The sequence below is a fragment of the Podarcis tiliguerta genome (genome assembly GCF_965153285.1).
Source record: "Podarcis tiliguerta genome assembly, chromosome: 13".
Taxonomy (NCBI): Eukaryota; Metazoa; Chordata; class Lepidosauria; order Squamata; family Lacertidae; genus Podarcis; species Podarcis tiliguerta.
Genome location: NC_139546.1, coordinates 32542042 through 32565121, shown reverse-complemented (window position 1 = coordinate 32565121; position 23080 = coordinate 32542042). Strand labels below are relative to the sequence as shown.

The 23080-nt window shown below is 43.4% G+C and overlaps 1 protein-coding gene across 1 annotated transcript; it reads right to left on the bottom strand.

Annotated features, from left to right (window-relative positions):
* Positions 1–3420: 3420 nt before the first annotated feature.
* On the bottom strand, positions 3421–14612 carry LOC310663480 (serine protease 27-like). The gene is made up of 6 exons (XM_083411346.1): positions 14248–14612; positions 12389–12415; positions 11377–11539; positions 9368–9639; positions 5639–5808; positions 3421–4996 (listed from the first exon to the last, which is right to left on the bottom strand). Exons 1-6 carry the CDS (start codon positions 14327–14329, stop codon positions 4700–4702), a joined length of 1011 nt encoding a protein of 336 aa, XP_083267472.1. The 5' UTR covers positions 14330–14612; the 3' UTR covers positions 3421–4699.
* Positions 14613–23080: the final 8468 nt, after the last annotated feature.

Below are 23080 nucleotides of genomic sequence, written 5' to 3'. Positions count from 1 at the left end.
TTTTTGCAGTGGATTTGATCACAGGCCAAATGTATTTTTATTTCCATTCCACAGAGAGTATTGTTACACTACAAATATTGGTTTGATATCATTTGAGGGGGGCTTCCCTGAAAACTGTAGTTTGGCTCAGGTACTGAGAATTGTCTCTTGGAAGCACCTCCTTGCCCGCCTCCCAAACTAGGCATTGCCTGAGGGATGTGAGATGTCTCCCAGTATGTGTGCTCGTAAATCTAAAGTTGTTGTGCAAGTTTTCCTGTTTGAGAAGAAGGAAGAAGTGGAGGCTGCTGGACAAGGGGCCATGTGGCCTGAAGGGCTAACTTAACCCTTTCCTTTCCTGCGTTTGTCAGTTCATGGAACTGTGCACTTGTAGGTTATTTGCATGTATCACTCAGTTAGTGTACTGTCTGTGTACCTTTATTTCTTTAGAGCTTTTGTAGTAAGCTCTTCAGCCAAAAAGGCTCTCTTGAGTGGTTTATATACCACCCATTAGAACAAGACAGTTCCTGTCTACAGGCTTACACCCCCCCTTTTTTAAAAGACATACAAGGGAAAAGGGACAGGGAGGGAAGAGAGGAAAAAGCAAACCCAGGTGCCAATTCCTAAATAACAGCTCATCTAATGACCAGATGGCATAGGAATAGTTCAGGGGAAGGAGGTGCGTGATGGAGTTGGTCTTCCAGCAAAACTGCTGGAATGAGGCCTGCTTCTCATTTCTCCCACTGAGGCAGCCTGATGGAAAGGCTACCACTGGATGGCAGTAGAGGGAGAGGGTGCCCTATTGGAGCAAACAGCCATTTGAGTTTTCTCCAGATAGACGTTTGCTCCAATTTAGCACTAGAGAGAGTGGGTTTCCCCTGGGAAAGGAGCAGGATAAGGGGAAAACTGCTACCTAGAAAGTGTGGGTCAAAGGGAAAACCGCTCATACCTGTGCTTTCTCGACACGGGATGAGTGGAAGTATGAACAAGCCCTAAGTCCTACTTCCCATTTCTCCCACTGACATAGCCTGATGGAAATAGTTAAGCTGTACACCAGGGGTAGGCAACCTAAGGCCCAAGGGCCAGATGCAGCCCAATTGCCTTCTCAATCTGGCCGGCAGAAAGTTCAGGAATCAGCATGTTTTTACATGAGTAGAATGTGTCCTTTTATTTAAAATACATCTCTGGGTTATTTGTGGGGCATAGGAATTCGTTCATATTTTTTTCCTTCAAAATATAGTCTGGCCCCCCACAAGGTCTGAGGGACAGTGGACGGGCTCACAGCTGAAAAAGGTTGCTGACCCCTGCTGTACACATTAGCAAGTGTACACTCTTTCACACAAATACTTGCATACGGGGTGTCAAGAATCTGGTGATAGAGGTGAATGGCTGCTTTGCGTATTCAAGAGCAGAATAATATATTTATAACATTTCCTAAGAGGGTGTCACAAGACTATTTCTCTCCTAACCTCCCCCCCCCCCCGCATTTGATACTATCGCCTAATAAAGGCTTGCAGAGCAACATTGCTCAAATTCCTCTCAATTTAAGAGTCACCTCAGGTCAGAGAGAAGTATTTCTCAATCCAGGTGTCAAGGTTCAAAGAGTTTATTGTGAAGGGAAGGAAAGAGATAGACAAGGAAATGCGGGAGCCCACATACCAGACGGGGCTCCTTTACTCACATGATGGGTGGGGAAGAGGATTTCACCATGGAGTTACGTGCGTGTTACAAAAATATGTCACATGATACACAGTACAAACAATAAATAAAGTCATAAATATATACACTTGGCACCATGCTAGTAAGTCAACTTCATGTCATGAAATAAACCAGGCCAGAATGTCTATAGCAGCTGAGATTTTGCATTGGTGAGAATAGCAAAACCCCATGAACAGAGGTAGCGAATGGTAGGTTTGGTGTATCTGATATATATGTTGTTGAAAGGAAGAAAAGGCCCTTGGGTATAGGGCGGTATATAAATTCAATAAATAATAATAACATAAGAATCTTGTGCCCCCCCCCCCGAACATCCACATCATATATTTGAAGCACTCTTCTATCCCTTTAACAGTCATCATGGCTCCCCCCAAAGAATCCTGGGAACTGTAGTTTATTAAGGGTTCTGAGCCCACAGACCTACAGTTCCCAGCACCCTTAAGAAACTACAGTTCCTAGGATTCTCAATGACTGGTATAAGAGTGTTTTAAAGGTATGATGTGGTTGTATGTCGTAACAGACTTTTTATTCAATAGCAAGAAAGAACCGGTTTATCCTGAGTGTGAGGCTAGCTTTCCTCCTCTGCTATATCTTTAGGCAGTATAATTCCCAGAGGAGGAAACAATTTTCGGCTTTTGACTATCCACCCCCCTCTTTTAAGACACCGAGGGTCAAACTGCACATGTTGTTAAGAGATCTGTCCAGTTCTGTGGTTCTCAATGTTACAGCAACGGCGGAGCCCCCCTAAATTGGATCACAGCCACGGGAGAGATAAGAGGCAACCTTTCCTCCTCTCCATATTCCCTGCTCTTTCCAGGAAGAGGTCTGCTCTATACAACACCCTGTGTTCAAGCATTTCTTGCCTACCAGGCTTTCCCCCATGAAAACCCACCCCTTAAAGCTGAATGAGAGCAAACATCAATTCGGGTTTTCTGTGGATTGACGCTTGCTCTGATTGAGCTTTAAAGAGTGGGTTTTCACAGGGAAAGCTCAGGAGCATAAAAATGGTGCTCAGTTTTAAATCGCAGACTGTGCCTGGAAAGAGCAGAGGAAAAGGTAAGTGTGGATAAACCTAGAGTGTGTGTAGTCCCATCTATGTTTGGCTCTGATTCCCTGCACCCCTTTGACTCTGAGCCTGAAGGCTTTGAAAGATTACCCCAAGGGAATGCAACCTGCAACAGCAAAAGGTTGCCCATCCCTGCTTTAGTAGCTGCATGACAGGCAGAAATCACATGGTTGACATGAGTCATTAGTTGTTGTTTTTTTTGCTGCTGCATCACATGGTTGACATGAGACAACCATGTGATGCAGCGGCAAAAGAAGCTAATGCTATTCTGGGCTGCATCAACAGAAGTGTAGTGTCCAGATCAAGGGAGGTAATTGTACCACTCTGTTCTGCCTTGATCAGACCACAACTGGAATACTGTGTCCAGTTCTGACTGCCAAAATTTAAGAAGGATATTGACAAGCTAGAACGTGTGCAGAGGAGGACAATCAAGATGATCAAGGATCTGGAAACCAAGCCTTATGAGGAACAGTTGAGGGAGTTGGGTATGTTTAGCCTGGAAAACAGGAGACTGAGAGAAGATATGATAGCCATCTTTAAATATCTCAAGGGCTGTCACATAGAAGATGGAGCAAGCTTGTTCTCTCCTGATCTGGAGGGCGGGGCATGGATCAATGGCTTAAGGTTACAAGAAAGGAGATTCCAACTAAGGAAAGCTTGGAGGTTTTTAAGCAGAGGTTGGAATCCATCTGTCATGGATTCTCTAGTTGAGATTCCTTCATTGCATGATTTGGACTAGATGACCCTTAGGGTCACTTCAAGCTCTACAATCTATGATTCTTTGAAATCAACAATAGGTGATATTCTGCCCATTGCATGCTAGGAGGAAGGCCCACCTGCTGATTTCAGCCTGCTTGCTAGCTGCTAGAGGTGATGAACCCTGAGGGAGTGAGATACAACACATGCATGCAGAAGCTACCTGGTTGGACACCTGGAATTTATTGATAGGGATGGGGAATGGTCCCACCTGAAACCCTGGAGAGCTGCTGCCAGCCAGCCAGTAATGAGATAGATGGATCTGACTTGGTATAAAGCCACTTCTTGCACTGACCGGCTAAATGACAGCAACCCTATGACTTTTTCCTGGAGCTTAAGACAGATCTGAGCATGGATATGAACATAAGAAGAGTCAGCTATCTTAGGCCAATGGCCCACCTAGTTCAGCAGAAGAGGATCAAAAGAACCGTTCTTGGGAACTGGAATCCTGCCTGCATATCCTCACATTTTAAGGAGAGAAGCCTCTGATAGTCACAAGAGCAGAGCCACTTCCAGATTTGAGGGGTCCCCAGGCAAAGTGCTTTCTGATGGGCCCCCTGAAATTAACCCCACAACAAGCTTAGTAGTGGAGGGCAGCAAGAGTAGTGTGATCTGTGGTGAGTGGACCGCAATTGTAACTACCCACATTGTCCCAATGGAGCACCACTCCATAGGCAGTTTAAGCCAGCAGCTTCCCAGCCACTGGATAGCTGTTTTGTAAGTTTGAGCCTGGATTGAAGGAGGACCAACAGGGCCACAACATGTTTTAGCATGGATATGGCTGAAGATGCCAACTGAGTGCTATCACTGGGCATGCTCAGTGGCTGAGAAAAAAAAATATCCAGGTGTTAAATCTTTCTGCTCCAATCCTCTGCAGCAAAACTTGTTCCTGGAGTGGAGGACTGAGTCCATGAAGAACAAACGCAAAATAAATTTCAGAAATGGTAATGGGGATGGGATATCCCCTTAATTTCTGAATGCCCATAAATTTTTGTATCAGAAAGGCCAAGAAGGACTGCTTTAGCAGACAGTCATTTCTTAAAACCGTACAGCAGCAGAGCCAGAGGTCTCCTTGATGGCCTTACTGGCAGTTCTGATGATCTCCATCCTCTTCCAAACTAAGCCTGCAGGATCGGCACAAAGGTCTCCCCAGGAAAAAGAGCCTGCCCTCCTTTTCCAGATAGTCTACTCAGAAGATAGTAGCAAAACGACAGTGGCTATGATGATGGAGATGAAGCTAAAACTTCCAACTGGTGCTCCATTGATGGTGCTTCTGTTGTTCACCGTTGACCCATGGCCCTTGGTTTCCACGCTGGTGAAAGTCAGCTCTGGTATCAGGCTGTGGATCCACGACTGATAGGATGTGACACGGGCATAAACGCCAGGGCGATTCTTCTGTGCGCACCCTTCTCCCCAGCTCACCACGCCTGCAAGGAGCCAGGAGTCCCCCATTCGGCAGGCTAGTGGTCCTCCTGAATCACCCTGTGCAGAGAAAACCCAAATGGATTATGGGAAATGCAGGCACAGGCAGCGGCGGAGCAAGCCAATTGGCACCTGGGGCGGCACACGTGCCCTGAGCTGAGGGCCAGGGCCAGCCGCCCACGGGGCAGGGCAAGCCAGGGCAGGACGCTCCACAGGGCCTCCAAGGAGTCTGCCTGCCTCCTCCCATTCAGCCACTCTACAGCTGAGGCGGAGGCGGCGGGCGGACCATTTGGGGCAGCACGGAGCCTGTGAGCGCCCAAGCCATCGTGTCACTCACAGGAGAGATCCGTGGCTCGGGCGCGCTGCAGGCCCCACAGTGAGTGCCGCTAGGAATTTGGTCACGCCCCTCACCTGGGGGCGACCCACCCCCACCGCATCCCCCTTCCTCTACCCCTGGGCACAGGGAGGGGAGCTGATGCCCAAGAGCTTTGGCAAGGGCAATAGTTCAGTAGTTCAGTACAGACCATCAGCTTTGCATTCGGAAGGTCCCAAGTTTAATGTCTAGCAGATTCAGGTAGGACTGGGAGGGAGTCTTATCTGAAACACTGGTGAGCTGCTGCCTCTCAGTGTAGGCGAGATTGAACTAGATGGACCAAAGATCTGGATGTACTAATAATGGACTAAAACTGATCTGGGTCTCACCTGGCAGGCATCCCGATGTCCAGCAGCAAAGCCAGCACATATCATGTCATTTTTAATGTCCTTTGTGAATTTGAGCTCTCCGGAGTCTTCGTGATAGAGGGCATTGCATGTGTTTGTGCTGATTATGGGGACCTCTAGCTTTTGGAGTATATCAGAGGTTCGCTGTTTGTCTGAAACAGGAGCAAGATAAGAGAATCAGTGCCATTGTATAATGAAACATTAAAATGGTGATGCTCTGCAACCAAAGGGATTTCATTTCTGTCTCACTGGAGTTATTTGAACAGACTGGGAATGATTGCAGACTGCATTCTTTGCAAATCCCTGCGCATGGATCAGGTCTTTGCTACCTACCAGATTTTGCATGTCACAGAATGGTAACTGCATTTATCAGAAATTTAGAGCTATGCAGATTGCAGATTTAAGTTTCAAAAGACTATATATATAAATATACATTCGCTTGAATATGTATTTTGAGAGAAGATACACTTTATAAATCCATTTTTTTAGAGGATTTCATAAAACTAACAAATTCAAGTACAAAATGGAATTATGGTTAAAATTATGTGAGTGACAGGTTCTAGACATATATCTTTGTTTGTATAATTGGCTTACAAGTTGTCACACATCACCAAAAGATTTCAAAGAGAGACTCCTTTGTTAGCTGCAATTTATTTGCAGACCTGACACTAACAGACTTTGGATTCAATAGGGGATTAGGAATGGCTCACTCACCACAAAAGGTAATTGTCCCTGTTTAGGCATTAATGTACATTATTCATCTTGCTTGGCCAATTCATCACCAGTTGGGAGCGTGTCACACCCACTCTTTTTCCTCTTTTGATGGGATCTCATTTTCATTTTTCTTGGCATACGATTGTGGCACACCTGTCTCTTAGATTGCTCAGCTTTCGGGCCTCGCTTTCTAAAGACATTCTGACACTCTATCATCTATCTATCTATCTATCTATATCTATCTATCTATCTATCTATCATCTATCTATCTTATCTATCTATCTATCTATCATCTATCTATCTATCTATCTATCATCTATCTATATCTATCTATCTATATATCATCTATCTATCTATCTATCTATCTATCTATCTATCTATCATCTATCTATCTATATCTATCATCTATCTATCTATCATCTATCTATCTATCATCTATCTATCTATCTATCTATCTATCTATCTATCATCTATCATCTATCTATCTATCATCATCATCATTATCTATCTATCAATCAATCAATTATCTATCTATCTATCTATCTATCTATCTATCTATCTATCTATCATCTATCTATCATCTATCTATCTATCTATCTATCTATCTATCTATCTATCTATCATCTATCTATCATCTATCTATCTATCTATCTATCTATCTATCTATCTATCTATCTATCTATCATCTATCTATCATCTATCTATCATCTATCTATCTATCATCATCATCATTATCTATCAATCAATCAATCATCTATCTATCATCTATCTATCTATCTATCTATCTATCATCTATCTATCTATCATCTGTCTATCTATCATCTATCTATCTATCTATCTATCTATCTATCTATCTATCTATCTATCATCTATCTATATCTATCTATCTATCATCTATCATCATCTATCTATCTATCATCTATCTATCATCTATCTATCTATCATCTATCATCTATCATCTACCATCTACCATCTATCATCTATCTATCTATCTATCTATCTATCTATCTATCTATCTATCTATCATCTATCTATCTATCTATCATCTATCTATCTATCTATCTATCTATCTATCTATCTATCATCTATCTCTCTATCTATCTATCTATCTATATCTATCTATCATCTATCATCTATCCATTCACACCTTGAGGGTCCCACACCATGCATCTGATGAAGAAGGCATGTGAAAGCTTCTGGCCCCATAGATGTGCTAAGATGGAATCCTATTCACACACTTGCCAGGGCATAAGTCACATTGAGCTACATGATTTTTTTCTTCTGAACAGACTCATTGCATTGTTTATGTTTAAGGTGCCATTTGGTTCATTGTTTTTAATGAGAACTTATATTCTGTTGTTGGGAGCTAGACCATTAGGGTAGAGATTACCTCCCCTGGCTTTCCCCCTAATGGATTTCTATTTTGTATCTATATTATCTTACAATTCATCTTTTGTAAGTTGCTATTCCCATTACACAATAGTGGTAGTAACAGTAACAATAATAAAAAAATGGTAGTAGTGGTAGTTTATTAATGCTTGGGCCATAGGCCATTCACATATAAGATAAATAGGTACAATACAAAAACCAATAGTATCAAATACTGCATAAAATCACATTGCTACCTAGCAATGATAAAAATTACAAACATTTTATAGGTGATATAGAATATTTTTTTGATTATAGAATGCTCTTATGAACTAAGCTGAAATTATCTCTAGTTTGTTTCCCTTTTTGTCTTTCTCTTATTTTGGGGAAGCCTTTGCACTATGCTGCACAAATGAAAGCCCACTTGTGTTATGGCAGCCATAATTGTGTGCTCCTCTCCCCACTGCCCTGGGAACCAGGCATTCAGGAGGAAAAAATGGTAGCTACCAACCAAACTTTTTAAATAGCTTGACAACTTCTCTCCTTGCCTCTACCCCTGGGCACAACTTAATTTGCCTTTAAGAGCTGTATAAATAAACAGAAATCCAGCAAGTATAGCATTTCCTGACCTGCAGATGCTGTTACAGCTGGATTTCTTCACTTGCAGGACTTCTGCCTGTCACAAAACTGTTAGAGACACAGTAGCCAAAAATTACAAGCTCCAGACTAGTCCTGCTGCCTTGTGTCTGTGAACTGCTATTGTTAGGGATTAACCGGAGAAATCAGAGCGAGAGAGAGAGAGAGAGAGAGAGAGAGAGAGAGAGAGAGAGAGAAGCTGGAGCATTATAGACTCAGGCGTGCATAGCTAAGGTCTCTCGCTCCCTACCATAAAGTATATATTGGTTTCATAACACTAGAACTGCCGGGTCTTCTTCCAGAAGGATCTTGGGAATTGGAGTTTGCTGAGGGGTGATGATTCTCTGTTAAAGATTCTTAACTCCTCCCACACCCAGAATTACAATTCCCAGGACTCCCAAGAAAGAGGGAATGGCTGTTAAACCACTTACAGTCTGTAGAATAAATTCCCCTTTAATGCAGCCTTCTCCAACCTGGTACCTTTCAGATGTTTTGGACTACTGTTCCTATAATTTCCTCACCATTGGCCATGCTGGGGTGGCTGATAGGAGTTATCCCCAGTTTGTTTCAGCAGAGGGAATCGATCTGCTAAACGGCCTCGGTCCAGTATACCTGAAGGAGCGTCTCCACCTCCATCGTTCTTCCCAGACACTGAGGGCCTTCTGGCGGTTCCCTCCCTGTGAGAAGCCAGGTTACAAGGAACCAGGCAGAGGGCCTTCTCGGTAGTGGCACCCACCCTGTGGAACGCCCTCCCACCAGATGTCAAGGAGAAAAATAACTACCAAACTTTTAGAAAACATCTGAAGACAGCCCTATTTAGGGAAGCTTTTAATGTTTAATAGGTTATTGTATTTTAGTGTTTTGTTGGAAGCCGCCCAGAGTGGCTGGGGAAACCTAGCTAGATGGGCGGGGTATAAATAAATTATTATTATTATTATTATTATTATTATTATTATTATTATTATTATTATTCTCTCTCTCTTTTGAACCTACCTCTGCCTTGCACATCTCCCCAACCCGTGACCCAGCACATGTGTCCTGGGGGGAAGACGACATCGGAATCAGGGACACAGATGGGGACGATCCGTTGAGAGAAATTCACTGGCTTGTCCAGCTGCAGCAGAGCAATGTCTCCGGATTTCACATCCCCCTCGTATGTAGGATTGAGGATGATGCGTTTCACAGCAGTGGTGATGGAATGGGGACCAGGACTGGAGAGTTTCAGTACTCCAAGCATCACTGTGAAGTTGGAAGGTGTGCTGAGCCTACAGAGACACAACAGGGTTGAGGAGACAGGGAGAATGTCAGCGAATTCTTATCCTTGGGTTATGTGGATGGAACAGGATAAGGAGTGGGGTGGTGTGAGACAAATCCCAATATTTCCCATTTTTAGTTTGCACCCCCAATTTTTAAAAAGTTCAATTTGATTTTTATTAGATGATCTTTTATGATTATCTCTAGATAAATAAAACTATTAAGTAAACATTCAAAATAACGCTGTTATTTTAAAATAATGATTTAAAATAATTTAAAAATCAGCTGAAATCTATTCAAAAACTAGTTAAATAAGAACGTTTTAGCCTGGTGCTGAAAGCTTTTCAAGCTCATTGGCAGGCAAGCAGCCCAGAGAGGCATATTCCAGAACCAGGGAGCCACCATTGAAAAGCTTCATTTACCAGTCACCATCCACCAACGTTCTGAGGGTGGGGGCACCCAGTGAAGGGCGTCCGAGACACATCTTGGAGTATGGGCAGATTCCAGTGGAAGGATGTAGCACTTCGGTTCTTTTCGTTGCAAGCTCCTTCAATACCCCTTCAATTACTGTTGGGTTTAGAGATTTGGAGAAAAAAAAAACCCACCACCAATGTGTAAAAGGGTGGTGTAAAACTTCAGGCTTTGTGGGGGGTGGGGGTGGGCTACTTTCACTGGCTTTCCTTCAGTGCTTTTGCATGGCTGGAATGTGAATCATGAAACTCTCACTTGCCTGGATGGGCAACAGGGAGATGTGTCTATATGCATATAAGGTAAAGGGACCCCTAACCATTCAGTCCAGTTGTGGCCGACTCTGGGGTTGTGGCGCTCATCTCGCTTTATTGGCCAAGAGAGCCGGCGTACAGCTTCCGGGTCATGTGGCCAGCATGACTAAGCTGCTTCTGGCAACCCAGAGCAGCGCACGGAAATGCCATTTACCTTCCCGCCGGAGCGGTACCTATTTATCTACTTGCACTTTGACGTGCTTTCAAACTGCTAGGTTGGCAGGAGCAGGGACTGAGCAACGGGAGCTCACCCCGTCACGGGGATTCGAACCGCCGACCTTCTGATCGGCAAGTCCTAGGCTCTGTGGTTTAACCCCCAGCGTCATCTGCGTCCCTCTATATGCATTTAGAAGCCTCCATTTTCAGTGTGGCTGCAATGCAGCCTAGTGTATAATGGTTAGAATCATAGCCTTTGCCTTGCATACTTTTACCTCTGTTCCTCTCCCCGCTGACATGTGTCCCACCACAGGAGATTGTCCATGAGAGTATGAGGCCCTCAGTCTGGTTCACCATCCCTGCTGTAAAGCACTGGGCTGGTCCAACACAAGTTAGAAACTTATAGATAGTACTGGAATCAGTGGGCATTTTTGGACTCAGTGCTGTCCACCAGTGCTGTCTACAGCTGTGCACAAGCCATTGACCAGGCCATGTAGCTTAAGTTCTTCATTTTGTTGCAAACAAGCCATGATCTAAACGTTCATTCTTGGCTTCCTGCTTGCATCTATTTTCACACAGCTTTCGCTGAAATCGACGCATTGAAGCCGATGTAGACAAAAAAAACCCAACCAACTGAATTAGGCCAGTTATGATAAACATTATTGTCCTGAGAAATCTGTGAGCATGAAGAGAGGCCCTTAAAAATGAATATTTCAACATTCAGCATTGAAAGCCGACTTTGTAAAATGTGTGTGAAATCTAATTTCAGTGATACTTGAGGGATAGATGGGATTGGAAAGGTATACTTACAGTTTAAAACAATGTGAGGCTGTGATGACCCACTGATCAGTGATGAGGGACCCTCCGCAGTGGTACGCTCCATCCAACCTTATGCTAACCTGCCAAGGCCATTCTCCATCCTGCGAGTCTTTCCCCCCTATGATCCGGTTTAGGATTCCCTGTTTTCCACATACTGAGGAAGATATCATTATCAGGACAGGTCTCTCAATGGCTATTAAGCATAATTGTTAAACAGAGGTTCTGTGTTCTGATGCAGCAGACCAGTATATACAGCATATCAGTTGCTTACTAGTATAACTGTGCACCAGTTGCTAGGGGACAAGGCAACACAGGATGCTTCTGTGGTCCCGAATGCATCTACTTGGCCACTGTAGATTGTGGTGTGGCTCAGGGAACCAGCCAGCCTGCCATGCCCCTTTTCAGGCTACTCCATTCCATCTTCTTTTCTCTAAGTTTTCCACCCACAGTGGACATACCATTCTGTAGCCACTGAGCATGTCCAGTCCTTATTATAATATTTTTTTCAGCCCTTCAGTTCCTCCATATATATAAAACTTCTGCAAACCATGGGATTCCCCCAAACTTGCCAACATCACCCACTTGACAGTCACATTCTGGCAGCATAAAGAATGGCACTCAGAGAATCAGGCTATGTGTACACCATACATTTAAAGTATCCGTCCTTGTAAGAACAACAATTCCCAGTACCCTTAATTAACTACACTTCTCAGGTTTCTTGGGTGGGAAATGTGCTTTAAATGTATGGCGTGTATGCAGCCTGTGTCTCATGTTCATCTATAGGGTGATATTGCAGTTTTAGGGTGCAGGTCCTTGTGAGGCAAGACACTAGTGCTATTCTAATTTGATAGGGTTATAGCAGCCATGATCCAGAGGGCTCTGTGACCAAGACCACCCTTCGCCACAGGGATTCCTTATCTCTAAACATTTCAATTGAATAATTTTCCTAATTAAAAACTCATCGGCTTCAAGCACAATAAAAGCATATAGAAATAGTACTCACTTCTGCTTGCATAACTTGGGTTGGCATCTGAAAAGAAAAGAAAAAGGGGTCAAAACAAAATCAATGTATTGGAACTAGAATCTACAGTCACACTGTGAAGGCTGCTGAACTATCATACCCCTGCCTAGGCTGGCTTTGGATCATCTGGGATGGGGCACCAAGGAATTGCTTTGACAGTCTGTTAGTGCTGCTCCCAAATGCTCCCCTTATTATAGTTATCCAGCAACCCCAACACACTCTCTTCTGACCCTTTCAAAATGGTGGGAAAGTTACGTTGCACAAGCAGAAATCCTTGGACTTGCAGATCTGTTTTGTTGGATACTGCCCATTATCTTGAAATGACTTGCCAGATGGTTATATTAAATGTAAATATTGTGGCTGAGAGCTATACATTCATCCCCCATGACTAAACATGTTGTTTTGGATTCAGAACTAGCCTGTGTTGGGCAGTGTAATTGTTGCAGCTAAGATGTGCCTTCCTTGATTCTGCCAATGCATTTAAGGAACCAGCCAAATACTCAAAACATGCCTCATCTTCCTGACTTTCAAGTCCATTCTACTCTGTTCATGGTGAGAATGAAGTGAAAAAAGACAAGACAGGCATTTAATCATCACATTAATTTATATCAACACAGGAAATTGCTTTATCCTAAGTCAGAACCTGGGGCATTTTGCAATCAAAACACATGCTCTACCACTGAGCTACAGCCCTTCAGACTATATACTGACAAGTATATGTATATATTTTTTAAAATACTTCAAAATAAAGTGCTTTAAGAATGAGCAGATGATTACACTTGTCATTAGTTCTATCTTCTTCTTTTTTTTGGAAAATTCTAATGTAATCATCTCCTATTTTGGTTGAAAATATAGCCTTGGAAGACCTTGGAACTGGGCCCTCTAGAAACTCAGATTCAAGATGACTAATTTTCACTAAAGCAGTTAAGGTCTTGCAAAGTCTGCTTGCCACACATCGATCAGCACCAACTGGCAGCTGTGGTTTGGCAAATGATAACTTGACTTCAAGATGTATTGTAAACATTTACACCCCTAGATACCGCCACTAACAGCTTACAATACCCTAAGCCAATAAAATCATCAAACAAACTAAAACATTATAAGTAAAGCTTAAAAGCAGACATACAGAAATAAAAACTTCAATTTTGTAATTAAACCCCACTGAAATTCAGATAAAGTAAGGCCCTTTTTTCTGCCCACCTAAAAATCATCTGGGTGGGACTAATCTAACTTTTCTTGGGAGTGAATGCCGTAACCAGGATCCTTCCAAAGAGAAGACTGTCTCATGTTCCTATTAACCAAGTCTCTTTAGGTGGTGAGAGAGAAAAAATGAACTTTGATGATAATTGTAACCCTTGGGCAGGCTCATACAGAAAGAGACTGTCTTTTGGATAATCTGGTCCTAAACCATTTATGACTTTGTATATGGTGGCCTAGTTCTTGCAAAGTTGACTTGGTTTGCTTTGTTCTGGAAAACTTAGCTCAAGCAAAGCATATCTTAATTTCAATTGATTAAGTTTAAAAGAAATTTAGGAATGCATATCCTATTGTCCAATGACCAGGCTGATCCAATGTGGGGAAGTCCTCTCATTCTTCAGGGTGGAATACAAAGGGCCAACAAGCCAAGTGAGGCTCATTCTTACAGTCTTTCACAATGCAATTCACCACCCATCACACAGTTTTTAAGTCGGTCCCCAGGACAGGCATTGGTGGTAGGGCCTCCTGCTGGGGTGCTGATCATCTTCTCCAGATTACTGTGTGGTGATGTGGGGTGGAGGGTCCATTGTGCCCCCTACTGGTGGTGAGGAATATTAACTCATACAGAAGAATATTCCACTTACCCATCAACACCTGCAGAAGCATCAGTACCGTCAATCCCAGTAACCTTCTTTTACCCCCTGGCACTTGTCCTTGATGCCCCATATTGCTACAGCTTTCTTCTTCTTCTTCTTCTTCTTCTTCTTCTTCTGCTTCTGCTTCTGCTTCTGCTTCTGCTTCTGCTTCTGCCTTTTTAAATTGATTGTAGGTAAGCAGAGGTAGAATAATGCACTCTTTCAAGAAGGAGCATCTGAGGCACACTTTACTATTTATGTGGTGCAAGCTTTGGGTGCTTATATATGGCACCCCAGGAGGGCGTATTCACACTGGGAATGCTGCCAGATATGGGAGTTTGTCAGCTGGGAATGTTACGAAACCTGTTGGGTAAATGCTGCTTGATGCTTCTAACCTGCCTCCTTCCTTCCAAATGTCTTCATTTCCCTGTTTCTAACTCTATTGTATATCCATTTCCCTGTTTCTCATGACTGCTATGTGGCCTTTGCGCCAGAATCCTTCCTTCCCACTCATCACAGTGGTTTCTGCATGCACCATAAGGTCAACTCTCTCTGTCTTCAAAGACATCTCTACAATGTTCAGTCTGGTTTTCACCCCCTGCAGCTACGAGTTCATGTATTCCTTCCAGTTTTCATGGGAAAGTGCCCACACAGTGTCATTTCAGCTATACCTTAACATGTTCTAACCCACCTCTCCATTCAATAGGGGTGGTACATGGGTGGACCTCAAAGTCCACTGTTAGAATGGTGGGAGAGGTACCGTGTTTTTCGCTCTATAGGATGCACCTGGCCATAGGAAGCACCTTGTTTTAGAGGGGGAGAATAAGAAAAAAAACCTCTGCGCAGCGCCTCTTCAGCGAAGCCCCTTCCATTTATCCTCCTGCTTAGCTGAAGGGACACTGCGCCTTAGCTGAAGGGGCACCTACCTTTCAGCGAAAGGAACCCGAAGCCTCCGGAGCGCAGCAGGAGCTCCCGCCGTGTCTGGAGGCTTCAGGTGGCTATCTGGAGAGCGAGAGGGGTCGGTAAGTACCCCTCTCCAGATAGCCTGTGGTTCCTTTCACTTGTGGGCTGGCGGTGGGGAAAGCTGAGCTTCCCTCGCTGCCAACCCCGGGGAGCAGCGGGAAGGCTGCGCGAAGGCTGCACGCAGCCTTCCTGCTGCTCCCCGACCTGCTGCCTTCGGAGCGCAGCGCGAGTTCCCGCTGCGCTCCACAGGCTTCAGGTTCCTTTTGCTGAAGCCGGGAGAGCAAGACTCTCCGGGCTTCAGCGAAAGGAACCTGATGCCTCCGAAGAGCAGCGGGAACTCGTGCTGCACTCTGAAGGCTTCAGGCGGCTTCAGCTAAAGTAAAGCAAAGTCTCCAGAGCATGGAGGGAACGCTCCCTCTGCACTTCAGAGGCTTCGCGTTGCTATCCCTGAAGCCCAGGAGCCTGCATTCACTCCATAGGACGCACACACATTTCCCCTTTATTTTTGGAGGGGAAAAAGTGCGTCCTATAGAGAGAAAAATATGGTAGGTAGCTGATGATGGTGTTCTCATCTGTGTTACTGATCAAGCCTATTGCTGACCAGTGTGTTGGGATCCGGGTGGCGCTGTGGTCTAAACCTCTGAGCCTCTTGGGCTTGCCGATCAGAAGGTTGGTGGTTCGAATCCCCACGATGGAGTGAGTTCCTGTTGCTCTGACCCAGCTCCTGCCAACCTAGCAGTTCGAAAGCACACCAGTGCAAGTAGATAAATAGGTATTGCTGCAGCGCTCTGTGCGCTCTGGTTTCCATCATGGTGTTCCATTGTTCCAGAAGCGGTTTAGTCATGCTGGCCAATTGACCTGGAAAGCTGTCTGTGGACAAATGCCAGCTCCCTTGGCCTGAAAGCGAGATGAGCACCACAAACCCATAGTCACCTTCCAGGTATCCTTTACCCTTTTTTAAAAACAAACAAACAAACAAACAAACAAAAAAACAAAAACCCCTTTTACCTGTATTTATAAGAGTATTGGACCAGGATTTAAATCCCCACCCAGTCTATTGGGTGTTCTTGGACCAGTCATTGTCTCTTAGCCTATCCCACCTTACAGGGTTGTTGTGATGATAAAATTGAGAGTGGGGGGAACCATGTATGTCACCTGGAGCTTATTGGAGGAAAAGTGGGATATACATGTAAGATCAATGTGCTGTGTTCAGTACTAATCCTCATCAGAGTAGAACCATTGAAATGAGTGAACATGAGTAACTTAGGCCCATTAATTTTAGTGCGTCTCCTTTGAGTAGGACTAGCACAGAATACAACCCATAAATATGATATGACATTTTGCTGCAATAGATGGACAAGATGGTGTCCTTCTTCATTCCACACACAGCTGACTAGATTGGAAGTTGAATCTCATTTCAGCACCGGCAATGGGACAGCATACACTACACTTGAAAGCTGCAGGCTAGTAAGGGTGCAGGCACACATAGGGTGACATGTGACTAATAAATCCCATCAGTGGAAGTCTGCACAATGGGGCTTCCTCCCTCCTTCTCCTGCTCCCTCCAAAATTGGCTCTGGCAGGGTGGGAGAATGCCCAGAACTTCAAAGGGTGGGGAGAGGGGGATATGGAATTGTTCCATTTGTCAATATGAAATCTTTGCTCTGATGGAACGATAGACATAGCGCAACACAGAATTCCTCCCAAAGCTCTGCCCTCCAACAGAAGAGAATATCCAAGGGTTCTGGAGGAACAGCACCTGCAACCTGAGGCGACCACCTCACCTTGCCCAATGGTAGGGCCAACCCTGTTACTGATTGTTTGTTAATGTATTTGCAGATGATAAACATGGCATTGCCCAAATAGTCTTATGCCCTCCCAAATATACTGAAAAATTAATCCTGTGTGTTGACTCCAGTAATTAATACAGTGGTACCTCAGTTTAAGAACAGCCCTGTTTACGAACGATTCGGTTTATGAACCTTGCAAGACTGGAAGTAGTGTCCCAGTTTGCAAACTTTAACTCATTCCAAGTATGGAATCTGAATGGCAGACCGGCACCGGCGGCAGGAGGCTTCATTAGGGAAAGCGCGCCTCAGTTTAAGAACAGTTTCGGTTTAGGAATGGACTTCTGGAATGGATTAAGTTCATAAACCACGGTACCATTGCATGCTTTGTTTTTAACTGCAGGTTTTTACCTCATCCTGATTTTATTTTGCTGTTCTTTTTATTGAATCTTTGTAAAAAGCCTTGCACGTTGTTATTATTATTATTATTATTATTATTATTATTATTATTATTTTGGGGGGGGGAGAATGCATATATCTTTAAACATTCACATATTTAAAAGGTATAATAATCTGTGACACATGTTTAGCTATGGAGCGGCCTAATTCAGCAATGAATTACCATAATATGTACATTAACTATACCAAATGTTATCGACAAATTGCTATAAATTGAACCCCAAGTGGTTTTTTTTGTTCTTCTGTGGAAAAACCAATAAAATATATATTTCAAAAAAAGAAGTAGTGTCAATTGTCTTGTATTCAGACTGCAGATAAGAGTTATGATGGATTTCAAAATTACTCCAGTTTAACAGGGGTAGTTGTTGTTTTAAAGAAGAAGAAGAAGAAGAAGAAGAAGAAGAAGAAGAAGAAGAAGAAGAAGAAGAAGAAGAAGAAGAAGAAGAAGAAGAAGAGTTTGGATTTGATATCCCGCCTTTCACTCCCTTTAAGGAGTCTCAAAGCGGCTAACATTCTCCTTTCCCTTCCTCCCCCACAACAAACACTCTGTGAGGTGAGTGGGACTGAGAGACTTCACAGAAGTGTGACTGGCCCAAGGTCACCCAGCAGCTGCATGTGGAGGAGCGGAGGCGCGAACCCGGTTACCCAGATTACGTGACTACCGCTCTTAACCACTACACCACACTTAAAGATTGTACTGGTATCACACTCCAAAAAAGTAGTCTGGAAAGCTGCTTGGGGAACGTTTGGCCCCACAGTGTTTAAAAAAAACAAAAAACAAAAAAGAACAAAGTTGAAGTAGATCCTTTGAAATCAAGTGACTTCATTTACTCATGACTAGTGCTCACTGGTTTCAATACATCTAATTTGAGTTGCCTACAACCAGGGCTTTTTTCAGTTGGAGCTCAGCTCTATCACCTCTCAGGTGGGTGCCATTGCCATTCAAAGAGAACAAGGGAGAAGCTCTGGCGAGCTCTGGCACTACTTTTACCAGAAAAATAGCACCGCCTACAACCCAAAGTAAACAATGGAAGGGTTCCAATGCGTCTTGATTTTTCATTGACACCATACAATTAAAATATGTCACTTCCCCTCCCCCCCCCGAATCATGGGAACTGTAGTTTGTTAAGGCTTCTGGGAATTGTATCTCTGTGAAGGGTAAACTGCAATTCTCAGAATTCTTTGGGGGAAATAATATGCTTTAAATGTATGGTGGTGTACACCATACACCTGTCTGGAAGTGTAGATAATCAGGAACAGAACTGTTACATTATACCTCTATAGCTATCTAGAGTTATAATGTACTTTCCGTTTATGCAAATAAAAATAAGAGTGGACCTTTGTGTGAACATCAGTTCATGGAGTTTCCTTCCACATAAAACACAATGCCACAATTACATGGACATTTTTCATCTGACCTCTGCACTTATTTATGCTAGAGTGTTGCTTGGTGAGGATTGCAAGCTGAACTGAAAACCAGAGAGGCCCAGGCAGGGCTCCTCCTGACAGAACACCCCCTTTTTATTTTTTTGCAAAAATAAAAAAAAGGAAGTAGGAAGAGCCTCCTCCTTCCTTTCTGCCACCCACAACAGTCCAAGAAAACTGTGGGTAAGTATTATTGACTCACACTTTTTCATGTTTCTGTGGAAGACCCAAAGCAGTTGAAAGCAGGGTGCAAGTGGTGAAACCTCCATTACAGGTTTCTAAGGAGGGCGGCCCCCTATCAGGGATGGTGTTGCAGCAGCAGATTTATTGCACCAGAAGACAACTGGACTAGAGGACCTCTGAGATGCCTCCCAAATCTATAATTCTGTGTATCCCCCACCAAATGGGGCAGTCAAGCCATCACAAGAGACAGGGGAATTGGAAGCACAAATGCACACAATTTAACACACAGGATTATCTTTTAATAGCATCATTTCTACCAGAAGGAAAAAATAATAATAATTCCAGCCAGGTTATTCAGCTCTCCTTTGTGTGATTCAGCCCTTTGAATATTTATGCCTGTTCAACTGGCAAAGGGTCTATGTGGAAAGATGAACTTGTAAGCTCTGGGTGTGGAAATACATTAAGAAAGAAGTTTTCATGACTGTCTTCTCCAGTAAACAGTTCAGGGGTGATTCATTGAGGGAAACATCTATTGCTGTTCCTCATGTCCTGAGCTTTACAAAATCAGGACAAAAGTGATGTCATGACATTCTAACCGTGAATCATGCCCCCCGCCCCCGAAAATGACCAAACACAAAAATGAGGTCACAAAAAACAAAAAACTCTCAAGGCAGAGGGCCTTCTCGGTAGTGGCACCCACCTGTGGAATGCCCTCCCATCAAATGTCGAGGAAATAAACAAATATCTGACTTTTACAAGACATCTGAAGGCAGCTCTGTTTAGGGAAGTTTTCAATGTTTTATTTTTTATCGCTTATTATTATTAATAATATTAATATTCTGTTGGGAGCCACCCAGAGTGGCTGGGGAAACCCAGCCAGATGGGTGGGGTATAAATAATAAATTGTTGTTGTTGTGACAGTTTGTTTACTTTATTTATTGACATTTGTACCCCACCCTTTAGCCAAAAATGGCTTACAAAAATTAGTTCTGAGATTCTCCCTGTTCACGGGGTTCACAATCTAAAAAGAAATGATACACAAGGAAAAAGGAATGGGAGGGAGAAGGGAACAGCAAGCTCATGCAGAAGTTCTCTAAGTTACAGCCAGTGTCAGTGGTGATTGTGTCTGCCTTCACTTTGATATAGAATAGTTCCACCCCCCTGATGCTCTCTTCCTGTTCGGATCAGATCCAGGTGTAGACAATGGCCTGGTGATAATGTCCTTTGTTAGCTGGATTGCTGGTCAATGACTGTTTCTTGTGTGGGCAGCAAATGGTTAGAACAGGGCAATACCAGTAGTCCAAGCAGGAGATAACCAGAGCATGTACCACTTTGGCAAACAGTGCGCAGGCAGGTAGGGTCTCAGCTGTACCAGATGGAGCTGGTAGACAGCTGCCCTGAATACTGACCTGTGCCTCCATGGGCAGTTGTGAGTCCCAAATGACCCCAAGGCTGAACACTTGGTCCTTTAGGGACACAATTACCCCATTCAGGACCAGGGAATCCCCCCCCACTTGCCCCCACAAACAGTATTTCCATCTTGCCAGGATAAAACACAAATGGCTTGAAATAGATGAAGTTCATCCATTGTACACTTTTACAGATTCCATTATTTCAAAAATTGGGAGACAAGTTTTATCCTTTAGGATTAAGACCAGATTTAAATTATCTTATAAGGAAATTTTGACAAGAGCTGCTTGGAGTCTCCTTGTCAGCACATACTACAAAAGAATAATGTGTGTGTAAATGTATGATTATTTTCCTAAGAGCAGATCTGAGTTCATATTTCCAATTGATTTTCAATTAGGGAGTATTGATACTACAAGCCTTTATACAATGGAACTGCTGAAGACATGTGTGCAAATATTCCATTATAAACACAGAAAACCACCCCTTCTGATTTACAAATCATAGCAAAGGACAAGTTTTCTGTTTCTTTAGTGTTTCTTTCTTATTAGCTGTTCCTTGCTGTTCAGCTCTGGCTTCAGCAGAGTTATGTAACATTTTGGGGAAAATATGAAACTCAGCAACCCAGCACTGAAGGCTAAGATAGAGAAGTTCTCCACAGCTACCATGTATTTCCCCTTGATACTAAGGTAGGAGGGAATAAAGGACAGCCAAACACTGCAAAAGACCAACATGCTGAACGTGATAAACTTGCCTTCATTAAAACTGCCTGGTAACTTCCTGGCAAAGAAAGCCACAGTGAAATTGCCAGGCAGCTCATGTAGATGAGGACACAGTAATGCATTGTCAAAGACCCCTCATTACATTCTAGTATAATTTCTTCAGTCATTGCCAGCCACACAGTACAGATGCCTGCTTGAACAATGGAGCAGGAAAGGAAGAAGGGACAGGCTTAGCCTTTCCGCCACCCAATTCTTCATCCTGGATTCTGGTCTTGTGGCCACGAAGGCCAAAAGCACAGTGAAAGTTTTTGCCAGTACACAAGAAATAGCAATTGAGAAGATGATACCAAAAGTTGTTTGTCAAAGGAAACATGTCACTTTCGAAGGTTTGCCAAAGAAGAGCAATGCACAAAGGAAGCAGAGCAGGAGAGAAATGAGGAGAGTGTAGGTGAGGTTCCTGTTGTTTGCAATGACTATGGGAGTGTCATGGTGCTTCATAAATGTACCCAGCACCAGAGCTGTGATCAAAGAAAATGAAAGCTAAAAACAGACTAAACTGATGCCCAAAGGTTCTTCATAAGACAAGAAGCTTATATCCTTGGGAATGCATGTATCCAGATTCTTGCCTGGATAGTCTTTGTCTGAGCACTTATTACACTCATCCATATCTGGAAAATACAGGAAACGGCTAGGTACTGTGCCTGTGGTATAGTCTTGTTTAATCAGTTTGGAGCCATGTGGTGTTGCAAGGAAAGCGTATCAAGGGGGAGGGTGGGGCAATGCCACAACCAAGACCATTCATGTTCATGCTATCTGAATGTATATTCACTACAGCCTGGGTGGAGCCTGTGGAAGTCAGAAAGAGTGAGAAGTTCCCCTCTAGATATCAGCTGAACCACATACCATCTGACTACTCTCAATGCATTGTCAGTTTCTTTTGATTAACATATTTAGAATATCCCAAGGGCAATGATCAAGAAGAGGTACACACACACACAATTATCATATCTTCTGAAATTGAAACCCAGCTGTCCTTACATCACTGTTCATTCATAAATACTGAGTCTGGATCCAATGAGTCTATTTATATCTCTTACCATCCTGGTTTGCAACCTTCCCCTCTGGGCATGGGATGCAATAGTAGCAGCAAGGTGGCTGTCCCTCCTTCACTTCTTTGAGATTTATAACTGTCAGTACAGACAAAAAGAGGCTGGGTCTAATCCATAAATGAAACAGCAGAAGGGTCATCATGAGAATAATAAGTTTGGAATCCTTCAGGTTCTGGGGCTCTTCCCTATGCTGCTAAACTAACGCAGCATTTCAGTAAGATGTGAACTGCTCTATGGAGAACATTTCTTCTTCTTCTTTTATTACTAGCAGTAATATCTGAAGTGGTGCGATAGGCTGGAACTAGACACATCCCAAAAATGTTTCAGGTAAATGCGTTATAAAGCTCATAATGGGAAATTAGGTTGCTGAAGGGTTGAACTTTACAGCACTATTTGGTGTCACAGTGTTAAAAAATCTAATGTAGCTGAGACCATAGTCCTCTATTGTTCTGGGATATGCAGGTGTTGTACTTGCATAGCTATTGGAAACATACTGTGAGATATCTCTTATCTTGAAGACTGGTGCATCAATTCCTAATGCCCTGTCTCTTGCTCTTCACACCTTTCCTGTCAGATGCTACCTTCACTCTCTCAATCCTCAGCCGTTTTCCTGCTTCCACCTTTTCCACTGGTCTCCTTCGAAGTTTATGAGTCTTCTGCATCTGCTCCTGCCTGTTCTCAGTTTTTCTCTCTGAAATTATTATGCCTCCTTGTGCACCTCAGCACTTCCCTCAACCAGTGCTTTGTTGCTAGAAAAAGAATAAGTGTATTTATGCATTTTAATTCT